The sequence below is a fragment of the Saimiri boliviensis genome, chromosome 1, assembly GCF_048565385.1.
Source record: "Saimiri boliviensis isolate mSaiBol1 chromosome 1, mSaiBol1.pri, whole genome shotgun sequence".
NCBI lineage: Eukaryota > Metazoa > Chordata > Mammalia > Primates > Cebidae > Saimiri > Saimiri boliviensis.
The window spans coordinates 265532752-265545497 of NC_133449.1; the positions used below are offsets into that span (position 1 = coordinate 265532752).

Sequence of the window (12746 nt, forward strand, 5' to 3'; positions counted from 1 at the left end):
ATATATGAAGTGGTAGTAATAAGAATATTTTACCTTTATCTTGAACTTCTTTTGAGAAGCGCTCCCTTTCAATAGCTGATTCTCTTTCTATTCGCTCAATTTCAGCCAATGCATCCAATTCCACTTCATCATATATAGGTCCCTGTTGTGATACCTGTTGTTGATTCTGCACCACAGAAGTCTGGGGTTGTTTTGTAGCAACTGAAGTGTTCTGTTGTAAAACAGGCACTTGATTTGCTGGAAGGAATGCTGTTTGTTCTTGCTGCGACAAACATTGAGCAGCATTTAGTGGGCGGTTAACATCCTGTGGAGTAATGGGTGTTTTTGAAGTCTGTCCTGGGTACTGCACATTAAAAGGAATATCATTTTCTGAAACATTGCTATTTTCCATACCAGAAGTCATATCCTCTTGCTGGTCCATGTCTGAAGACCTTACACGAGAAAGTCTTAATGTAAGTTTAGTAGAGTCCTTGGATGGAGAACTAATTATATCATACATTGCCGCTTTTTCACTCTGCTCTTTTTCATCCTTGCCTAATTTCATTTTCTTTTGCTTCTTTTGTTTTCTTTCTGGAGAATCTAGCAAGATGTCTGGTGGAACATCTCGAGGTGATGAACAAGGTAGAGACTGAGATTGTAGGATTAAAGGCGGTCTTGATCCTAGAAAAATAATTTGATAGAAATAAACAGTTGTGCTGGTTTCATATTTTCTTAGTGTGATAGAAATATTAATAAGTGACAATACAGTAATGCTAAAAAAATAAATTATATCATCCAAGACATTTATATACAAAAGATGAAAATAAACCCTAAAGACTTGTCCCACACAGTTGTTTACCTTGCCGGTAGATTATCTAAAATCTAGGTTTGAATCTGAGTATGAGTATTCAATTTTTCAGACCAGTATTATTTCCATATTTTTGTGCCTATAATGTATAAAAATTTAGCTTTATAAGGGCAAAAATTTCATTGTTTCTAAAGATTATACAACACAAATATTTTGGGCTTGATCATCTCTGTTCTTTCATGGATTACCTAGGAAAACAGATATATCCTGATTATCTACAGTAAGAATGAGTGAGTCTTTGTCAAACTACATAAAAATAACAATTTAATCAGAGAGACTATCTCACATGAATACTACTGGGATGACAACAAAAAGCAAGCCAGCAATTTACAATTACTAGAGCCTTTACTTACTTCAAAAACTGGTGGTAAAGTATTTATTTATACTTTTATGTTGTCTTCTCTTTCTCCTTTTACTAACATCATTCACATACTCTCTTCAGCTTGCTAATCCTCTTTTAATTAGAAAAACACATATGTTCAGCAAATTTCAAGGCCCAATAAAATATCTCAAGCCGAGTCCATTAAATCAACTAATGTTATATGAAACAGGAAAGTGTTAAAAATAAGGTAATCAGATGGAAAAATTCTCCTAAATAAGGCTTTGGACAAAACTCTCCTTCAGACATGAAGAAAAAGTGCATTGATATGCTTCAGAAATAATAGTATAACTGCATCTGAATAATGTATATATTTTGTATCATCAGACTATAAAATATTAAAAAACTTGTAGGGAATTGTAAAAATTGGTCAATGATAAACTTTTTTACACACAGAACTTAAACCTAGAACTGCTTTAAATTAAGCTTTCAGTGCTTTTACACTTTTTCCATGATATATAAATCTGGACTTTCAATTAGCAAGGTTTATGTATTTTAAATGTGATATACAAACATGCAACTTTATTTATTGAATCAAGTGTGATAAAGATGATACAGGGGCAGCTAACCATAAATGTTAGCCTGAAGTCATATTGATCATTGGTTTTTCCCTTTAGACTGAGCCTATATGAGACATTCAAAAGAAATGAACATTAAAAAGAAATGAACATTTTGTGTCAGAATTGTGAAAGGTGCTTTACATATCAATTCACTTGAATTTTTACAGTATTCTTAAGTATTACCAATAAAATTTTTCAGAAATGGAACATGAAACCTACAGAGGTTAAGAAATTTGACCAAGGTTATGTAGTTAACAAACTGAGGATGTGAAACAAGATTTGTCTAAGTCTGAATTGTAATATACAATTATGCCTTTGTATTTAAATTCTATGTGGCAAATTATATATACCTTAGAACAAACTTCAAATTCTAACAATCTAAAAATCAAGGTAGACTGACAATTAACTTACCCTTCAAAACTTACAACTTTATGAGAGAAGTTCAAGCTTTTGATAAGTAATGTATCGATTAGGTTATTTGTTTTAAAGTTTTCCATTTCTACCTAAAGTTTATCTACTATCTGTCTTATCTCAAGAGTCAGAAGAAAAAAAGCTGGTTACCTAGATCAATTATCTATCTCATTGTTCTCTTTCCTGGACAATCTAAATAACTTCTCACCCTGACAACACTTGTGGGATACATATCTAACCTACAAATAGTTACTCTGGGAGTTTTTCTCTCAGAAGCTGGGTTTTATCTGCCAAAATTTATACAATTTACAGAACTGAAATGGCTCATGACAGCTCAACTTTCACCCTATGAAAAATGTCCTTGACAGAAAACCAAACACCGCATGTTCTCACTCATAAGTGGGAGTTGAACAATAAGAACACATGTGGACACAGGAAGGGGAACATCACATACCAGGGCCTGTCGGGGGTGGGGGGCCAAAGGAGGGAGAGCACTAGGACAAACACCTAATGCAAGCGGGGCTTAAAACCTAGAGGATGGGTTGATAGGCGCAGCAAACCACCATGGCACATGTATACTTATGTTAACAAACCTGCACATTCTGCACATACATCCCAGAACTTGAAGTAAAATAAAATAAAATATTTAAAAAAAAAGAAAAATGTCCTTGATATATAATGAGAATACAATCAGTGAAAAAAAAGATCTTTACCATATGACACAGATATGAGGTAAAATATATTTACGTTTTAGATGACTATCATTAGAAATTCTCATGAACTGAGAAAATATATTACCAGTTATGTTAAAATTAATTATAAGCTAATTTTAAAAAGTAGAATACAGTATTTTCTTCCAACAAACTGATGATTAAAGCTATCCAACTACAATTTTAAGTATTTTAAAAACTGGCTCAAATCTGAACCTAAATTTATAATTTTGTGAATATGTTACAGACAGAATACCATGCAAGGTTCTTTGAGAATTCAAAGACAAACTAAAATTTGTGTACATAAAGTAATGTAAAGTTATAATATTAGTGTATGTGCTGCTGAAGCAAGCACAAGCAATATAAATTCTTAGAAAAACTATACAGTAATAGCTTGAGGAGATTAGGGGAGGGCCCATGGTAGATCACCCATTTAACTTAGACCTAGAATAACAGGTAAGAATTTTAAAAAGCAGAGATAAAAATAGATGTGAGACACTGAAGAACGTAACATAGAACAGGTGAGATTTGATAAATGACTAAAGAGTTGAAAAGAGACTTCATGAGGACTTAAAATTTTTAAGTTACAAGGATTCAGAATTGGAATAGCATTAAGAGAGATGGGATGGCAGAAAGAACAGTGAAAACCATTTTGAACATGAATTTTAAGCACCTGCTAGGTATGAAGGAAGTTTTGTCTGGAAATGACTAATTAAACTTGGGAGACAAGACTGGAACCAAAGATTGATTTAGGAGTCTTGTACACAAAAGTAATCAATGTTGTTACTGAAACTTAACAGAAGAGCCAGAGAAAAAAGTACAATGGGGCAATAAAATGTCTAATAATAGAAATCTTGAGAAGAATAGGGAGAAGAACTAATGAAGAAAAAAAAGAAGTATCAATGAAAGAAGCAGGAGAAAAATAGGCCATATGAATTAAGTCTTATTGGAAGAAAGAAGAAGGCTGATCAAAAATTTCAAATGTTTAAAAGAAGTTAAGAAGGTTGTGTTAAGAAGGCTGTGGTTTGAAAAGACCACTGGATTTATCAAAGAGAATAGATATTGGATGTATCTGAGAATATTATCAATAGATTACTGGGATTTAAAGTCAGTGGAAGATGAATGAATCAATGAGTAGGGACAGATTTAAATACCCATGATCTAGATAAGTTTTTTTTTTTCTACAATAAAAAAAGAATACAGAATAACTTTTTGATATCTGCTTTAGGAAGTCTTGAGTTCTTTATCCAACCTGAAATATAAAACATACAGAAGTAAATTTTAGTTACAATAATACCTTTAGGAGTTCCATCACTTCCAGCAGGGGAGCATACTGGCTGTGGAGACCTCAAGGGAAAAGATGCAGCATTCCTCATTGTTGAAGAATCTCCATCCTAAAAATAGAGTATACAATTTATATTTTGAATGACAGGAGAGGCTTTTAGAAATCTTAAAGAGAACCAATAAGAGACATAAATTACTGACAGGTAAAGTGTTGGAATTCAAAAGCATAATTCTTCTGCACTTTCCTGTTTTCTTCTTGGTATATCTTAGAAGAATTGAAATTGTATCCAAAAGAATCAACAGCCTAAGCATGGCAATGAATAAGAAAATTCGTATTACTAGTATGCTCCATTTTTGTTTGCTTCTTTCTACAAAAGGAGCTATGAATACTCTACCAGGTGGTAAATGTCTTGAGGGCAGAGTTTATTGACATCTGTGTTATCCTTAGACACATGCAGCTTACATAAACTACAACCAAATCAATAACAAGGCAAATTTCCAGAATGCGGAATATTTTAGTAACATCAAGACAACAATAAATTTCATACAAAAAACTCTGTACAAGTATTAGAAGAAAAAAGAGTCAAGTTCTAAGAAGTAAAGGCTCATTATCTTAAAAAAAACATTTTGGTGTGAGTAGTATTAACTTAAAACTGAAATTTTTCATTAAGAACCTAAACCTCGAGACCAGGGGTCAGCCAACTTTCTAAAATAAAGGACCAGAGAATAAATATTTTACGCTCTGTGGGCCACATACAGTCTCTGCCACATACTGTTTTTTTTTTTTTTTTTTTTTGTTTTTTTTTTTTTGTTGTTGTTGTTGTTTTGGTTAACTCTTTACAAATGTAAAGATCATTTTCACTCTGTGGTTCAGGTTACTGGTCACAGTTTACCAATCCTACTCTAGACTAGGCTCTGCATGTGCAGGAGCCATGCTGTACTCAGTGCCTAGTATAATCATTGATATATGGTAGGTATCATTAAAATTGTAAAATGGAAATACTAGATTATGTGACAGATATTAGAACTATTTTATTACCTTAATGATAATATATTACATACGTCACTACTTAGCCTGTGCACCATGTGTAGGTAGTCCTCACTTGAGCCATGTCTAGGATTATCAGCATGATGATTAGCTGAATTGCCAGACAACGGGCCAGAAACTTTATTATCATGTATGTTTCTCAAACCACCTGCAACAATGGGACTTGATACCGATGCTGAAATTAATAAGAATAAAAAAAGAGATTTATTAAAAAATTCTTAACATTCTTGGAGAATAATTATTCACAATTTTTTTGTGAATAATTATTCACAATTATTCGATTATTAGAAATCACAGAGAATATAACAGATACTCATGTACTACTTAGTATGTTCAAATCTTAACACTTTGTCAGATTCCCATCTATTTTTGAAAAGAACTAAAACATTACAAATACGGTTGAAGCTCTACATCTATCTGCTATTTCTCTCCTCTATTCATTTCCTTTTACAGCCTAGAGGTACCCACCATTTTGACCTGAATTTATTCTGCCTATGTGTACCTTTATACCTTTGCTATGCATGAATATATTCCTAAGTAATTCACTGTGTTGTTTTTACATTATAACTTTATATAGATGATACATGTTTCTATCCTTCTATAATTTGTTTTTTCCATTTAATATTATATTGAGATTATCTATTTATATATATACAGTTTTAAATTTTTATTATTTTTTTTACAGACAGCTCTGTTGCCCAGGCTGGAGTACACTGGCATGATCACAGCTCACTGTAGCCTCAAACTCTTAGGTTCAAGTGATCCTCTTGCCTTAGGCTTCTGAGTAGCTAGGACTACAGAAACCTGCTACCACACCTGGCTTTTTCTTTTCTCAGTAGAGATGGCAGTCTTGCCATGTTGCCCAGGCTGGTCTCAAATTCCTGGCTTCAAGTGATCCTTCTGCCTTAGCCTCCCAAAGACCTGGGATTACAGGTAGATGTGAGCCACCATGCCTGGCCTAAATTCATTTATCTTAAATAATTACATATACTCTGCTATACGATGTACACTGTTTATTTTATTCATTCTTATGTGGATGTTCAAATTGCTTAAAATGCTTGGTGCCATAAACAATGCTGCAATGTACGTTCTTTTACACGAGAATTCTTTTATAAACGTGTAAGAGTTCTAGGTGCCAATATCTAGGAGTGAAATTGCTGGATATGCGTATTTTTAAACCTAAGTAACAGATTACTTATGACCATTTGTATTTATTGGTAGTGTATCAGAGTTCTATATCCTTTCCAGTTTAAGAATTGATCATTCTAAGGGTAGGAAACGTTTCTGATCGTCACTTTAATTTGCATTTCCTTGATTACTAGTGAAACCAAGCATCTTCTCTTGTGTACTGGCCATTCAGATTCCCTCATTTACACAAAGTCATAAAAGGACAGCCTTCTGTATCTTCTAAAAATCATACAGTATTGGTTTTTCAGTTAGGTCTTTAACCCATGTAAAACTTATTTTTAAGTGTAGTGTGAGATAGGGATCCAACATTACTTGCTTCCATATGAATAACTAGTTGTCTCTGCACCATTTATTAAAGAAATCATTCTTTCTCCCATTGAGATATAATGACATATGTACCAAGTTTCCATTTGTCCATGGGTATGTTCTTAGGCTCTTCTTCATGTTCTACTTACTATGTGTTGTTTTTCCATGGCTGCACCAATATTACAATAAATCTTGATTGCTGTTAGACTGAACTGCTACACTTCATTCCTTATCAGAATTATTTTGTCTATTCTCGGGATTACTTCTTCCATCTGAATTTTTAGAAGCAGGTTACATTTCACAAAAACCTTGCTTGAGATTTGATTTTTATCAGTGTTATACTTAATTTATAGATATGGGTGTAATAATAATCTTTACCCTATTGAGTCTTCCTATCCATTAAGATGGCAAAACTTCATTTTATTAAGTTTTCTTCTATCTCTTTCAAAAGTTTCATAATTTGCTCCACAAAAGTCTTTTATATATTTCGTTAAATTTATTCCTAGGTATCTTGTGGTGTTCCATTAAATTGTTAATGATATAAAAAAATATAGTTATACCTGTTTATTTCTGGTATGTAAAAATGCAATTAATTTCATTATGATGCTGTATCCAGTAACTAAGTGGAATGCTTTTATTTTAGTATCGTGCTTGTAGCTTATCTTGGATTTTCTATGAAGACAATAATGTCACCTGAAAATGACACTTTTTTCTTCCTTACCAATAATTATACATAGTTTAAAGTTTATCTTCCTGTACTGGCTGGGACACTCACTGAATAAATATGATTATAGGCATTCATGTCCTATTCCTGAATTGAAACAAAATGTTTCTAATTTTTTCTACCACTAGGTAAGATTATATCAATCTCTTCTCCCCCCATTCTGCCCCACCAACCCCACAGACCAGGTCTTGCTGTATTGCACAGGCTAGACACAAATTCCTGGGCTCAAGTGATCCTCCTGCCTTGGCCACTGGAGTAGCTGGGACTACAGATGTGCACCATCACACCCAGCTTAATGTATTCTTATTCAGTGAAAAGTTTTAAATGTCATGAATAGAAATTGAATTTTTCTGAATGCTCTTTTGGCACCTATTAAAAGGCTCACAGGGCCCCCAGCCCCATAATCTGAATATATGAATTGTCTTCTAATAACCAATTCACGTATTCCTGACATCTATATATCCAATTTTGTCATATAGGTTGCTAACACTGTTTACTTGGTTTCTTTTTCTTTGAGTCTCCTCTGTTGCCCAGGCTACAGTGCAGTGGCGTGATCTTGGCTGATTGCAATCTCTGTCTCCCAGGCTCAAGCCATACTCCCACCTCCCAAGTAGCTGGGACTGCAGGCACACACCACCATGTCTGGCTAATTTTTTGTAGAGAGAGATGAGTCTTAAACAAAAAGTCTTTTGCACAGACCAACATCCTGGAGTGTTTCTTCAATGTTTTCTTCTAGTAGTTTCATAGTTTCATGCCTCAGATTTAAGTATTTAATCCATTTTGAGTTTATTTTTCATAGCATTATTTATTAAAGAGATTGTCCTTTCCTCATTTTATGTTTTTGGTGCCTTTGTCAAAAGTAAGTTGTCTGTTAATATGTGGATTTATATCTGGATTCTCTATTCTGGGATTGGTCTATGTGTTTTTATGCTAGTACCATGCTGATTTTGGTTATTACAGCTTTGCAATGTATTTTTAAGTCAGGTAGTGTGATGCCTCCAGCTTTGTTCCTTTTCCTCAGGATTGCTTTGGCAATTTGGGGTATTCTTTGGTTCCACAGATTTTTATTAACTATGAAATACAGCTCAAGGCAATATAACCGTAAGAAGACACCGTAATATCAACATTATGATATTAAGAACCAATAATCAATTGAGAATCAACTAGTAATCTAATATCAAATTTTTGCATCTAAGATTTTCCTCTACTGTACTATAGTAAATTTTTACTATAAATTATTATAGTACAGTAAATTTTTCATAATAGTAATTCCTCAGTATCCATGAGAGATTGGTTCTAGTACTTTCTGTAGATACCAAAATCTGCAAATGTTCAAAGTCCCTGATATAAAATGCATAGTATTTACATATAGCCCTATGCACTATACAATACTTTAAATCATCTCTACTTACAATGCCTATACAATGTAAATGCTATGTAAACAGTTGCTATACTGTATTGTTTATGAAGTAATGACAAGAAAATATGTCTGTACATGTTCAGTACAGACTCTGTTTTTTCCCAAATATTTTCACTCTGTATTTGGTTGAATCCATGATGCAGAACCCACGTATTTGAAAGGCTGACTGTAACTACTTTACCAACTAAAATATAATTGTCCCTTGGCTTAGTGCTAACGTAAGAAGGAGAAATTTTTTAAAAAGTAGTTCTTCTTAATTTCATACCTAAATATACTTATATAATAACTGAATCCAAAAAGCCAAAATGGCACTACTCCTTTCACCTCCTAAAACAACAAATTCCCCAATGATAAGTGTATCATGTTTTAATGATTTAAGCCATATCTTTAAAAAGGTTTATTGACAAATAAGTATACAGTATAGTATTTTAGTTTGTGTTTAATAATTACATTTTTAAAAAACCAAATTTGCTTAGAATTAAAGCACTCAGACATTCCCAGTAAAGTTACAAACAACTTTCTTACCTTGCTGCATCTGTGGATGTGTTGTGTAACTTGAAGGATGGGAATATGGCATGTATCCTGCAGGGCTTTGTGGGGCATATGGACTAGGCACTGGGCTATTTTGTTGTGGCATAAATCTGTTCCCAGAGCTTGTCTGTGGTGGCACAAACCGGCTAAAACCCAAAACCCAAATAAAAAAATATAAGAAAATAAAATAAACATGCTATTCCTTGAAATCTGACTGTTACAAAGTCCTCTAAACTCTAGCTTATGTATGTAAAATCTATGCAAACAAATATCTTGTAAAATAGTCAAATAACACATAAAAATTATTTACGATTAATAATAAAAGCGTTACAATAAATAGTTTTTAAAAGCAGGTAATTCGTTTACTCTGCAATTTGTTCTGCTTATATAAGAGTACCAATTTACTTAAAGCCATGCTCCCTAAATTTTCTTATTTCAAACACATCAGTTATTTTAATATTCTTTTGTATAAAATTACATTACTAGGATGGTAGCTATTTCAATGAGCATATTAGACTATTTCCATATACAACATTTTAAGGCAAATGCACGAGTGGATTACTATTTAAGATTAAGCATTTCAACTATTTAAACTCTACATAATTCACCATTACCTAAATGTATGAACCATATATTCACCAGCATATTTACCACAGAAGACAATACTTAATAAATGATATATACATATATTACCTGGAAGGGCTATGTGAGATAGTGGTTTGTTGATAATTGGAAGATGCAGGACTACTGTGCATGGAATTCTGAGAAAGTTTATACTGAGACATCATCATTCCTATGCAACACACAAAAATATGAAATGTTATTTTCTTCTAACAGTAAAGTGTCCTTTAAATAAGTGAAATAAGTTATTCTTTCACAAACACTCCAGAGATTTTTTTGACCAATGTTTTCATTTCAAAGAGTAAAATACAGACACTGTAAAACTGCAAATTTCAAGAACAATTTTATTACAGCACCATTTTCCATATAGCTAATCCAAGACTAGAAATAGAGATTATAATTTAAAAAAAAATGTATTTGCTTACTCAGTATTCTATTATTTAGCCTTATAAATGAAAAGTTTTTTTCTAGAAGTTGTCTTATCTAACCTTGTCCCTAACACAACATACTTCCTTCTCCAACAGGACTCAGGGTAGTTTTTATTACATGAATATTTATCATATACATCTATCATGCTTGGGAACTTAATTTCACAAATCTATCTGCATTATCGTGGTTCAGACATAGGTTTTAAAAAGTACTTTATTTATGGGCTGAAAGTTTGAATTCCTGCGATTTCCATCTGAATGTCTTTTGAAGCATAACAGAATGTACCTATTCCTTCTTTCTCAATAACTCCTTGTCACATAGTAGGGATTAACCGAATATTTGATTACAAAATAAAAACTTGAGAATAGTATTCTGGTTCTTACATTTATTTTCAAGCTAGACAGTATTTCTCAATTACGCAAATGGCGTTACATTATATAGGAGACACAGAAAAATTCACTTATTTAGACATTTCAAAATCAGATAAAAATCTATGGTTAACACCCTGAATTTTCTTAACGATTTCTATAGCCAATCTCTTTTTTGGGAGCTGCAAGAATCACATTACATTTCCATATTTCATTTCCCGCTGTTGTTATAAAAAGTGCCTTTCATCAGAAATACTGAAACAGATGTTCATTTGCTGTGAGTATTACAATAGGGACTGTAGCTCTAGAGTCAGTAACTGAATGAAATCAGGTTTCAAAATCACCTCTAAGTCTACCATTGATAGGATGTTTTCTTAAGTAAGTAGCCTATATTTCAACTTCTGAGTTTTCTAACTCGAACTCAGCACAAAATTGTTTTGCTCCATAGCTTAATAGCTTAATTACTATAATTATTGTTGCTGGAGGTTTTTCTTTCTTTCTTTTTTTTTTTTAAGGGAGATGAACAATGAGACAGGAGTTAAAAAGTTCCCCCCTGCTCCCCCGAATTAACAGTCATCCCTGTGATCAACTGGAATTACTGGTTTGAAAGCAATGGCTTTCTAAACAAAAGGGGTAAATGAAATTCTAACAGTCCTTTTTAATGAGCTCTAAGTTCCAGAGAACTATGACTAAAATGACCTGCATTTTATTAAATTTTCTCCACAAGCGTGACTCATAAACTTACTGACCCCCTAAATCAACTTTTAAAATTTCTATTTTATTTTTAATTTTTCAATGAGACAGAGTCTCTCTGTGTTGCCCAGGCTGGTCCTGAACTCCTGGGCTCAAGCAATCCTCCTACCTCCACCTTCCAAGTGCTGGGATTACAGGTGTGAGCCACCAGGCCCAGCCAAATTTTAAAATTTCAAAGCCATATATCACCAGGAAAATGCTTAAAAATATAACAATATGCAATTAATTGGTTAATTTTAAATGCTAGTTTATACTTTTACAAAGTGGGGTATATAGAAATCAAACAATATTTTGGACGGAAAATGAGTATGTATAGTATAAAACAAAAAAAATGTCTGATGGAGAGGTAAACACTCTAAAAGTTTTTAAGAGTGATTTACTACCCAAAAACTCAAAGATATAAGTTACAAAAATGTACTATTAGTAGCCTTAGAAGATTTCATTTATTCAATATTAGATTTACTCATTCTCATATAACACTCTTACTCTATTAGTCTTTCTTCCAATCAACTCTCTTTCCATATTTTCTTTCAATTCCAACATTTTCCCAGAAAGCATTCATAACTCTAGCTTCCTTTCATTATTTGTTTATCTGTCTCCTACTATTGCAATTGTGAAGATACAGCCCTGTCCTGCATACTTACCTTCAACTTGCTAAAAGGCAAGTCAGTCAGAAGCATCCCCATTATGCATTTTGAGGAATCGACAGCAATGATGCAATTGCTTTCAAAATACCATTCAAACAACACAAATACACAGAATCAGCAGAGCAATATTATTTAAAGGAAATGGAATGGGAACCATCATGGAAATGCTGCCAACAAAGTAAACCAAAATGAATTCGGCAAAATTATTTTATTTCTTTTTTCTTTTTTTTTGGAAACAGGGTCTCGCTCTATTGCCCAGGAGGGAGTGCAGTGGTGCGGTCTCAGCTCACTATAGCCTTGACCTCCTGAGCTCAAGCGATCCTCCCACTTTAGCCTCCCAAGTAGCTGAAACTACAGATACATGCCATGACGCCTGGCTAATTTTTGTAGAGACAGGGTTTCACCATGTTGCCCAGGCTGGTCTTGAACTCCTGGCCTGAAGCAATCCTCAGCCTCCCAAAGTGCTGGAATTGAGGCATGAGTCACCATGCCCAGCTAGTACAATTTTTAAATACAGTTA

The 12746-nt window shown here is 33.2% G+C and overlaps 1 protein-coding gene across 5 annotated transcripts in view; it reads right to left on the bottom strand.

The window, feature by feature from the left end:
* NIPBL (NIPBL cohesin loading factor) overlaps nt 1–12746 on the bottom strand; it is a 198172-nt gene that overhangs the window by 92886 nt on the left and 92540 nt on the right. For 3 of the 5 annotated variants that reach the window (XM_039464756.2, XM_039464792.2, XM_074386607.1), the window contains exons 5-9: nt 10102–10201; nt 9403–9554; nt 5254–5414; nt 4205–4301; nt 34–660 (exon numbers count right to left, since the gene is read on the bottom strand). In XM_039464756.2, coding sequence (XP_039320690.1) covers nt 34–660; nt 4205–4301; nt 5254–5414; nt 9403–9554; nt 10102–10201 — 1137 coding nt within the window. The other 2 variants (XM_074386606.1, XM_074386605.1) reach the window with 2 other exon arrangements.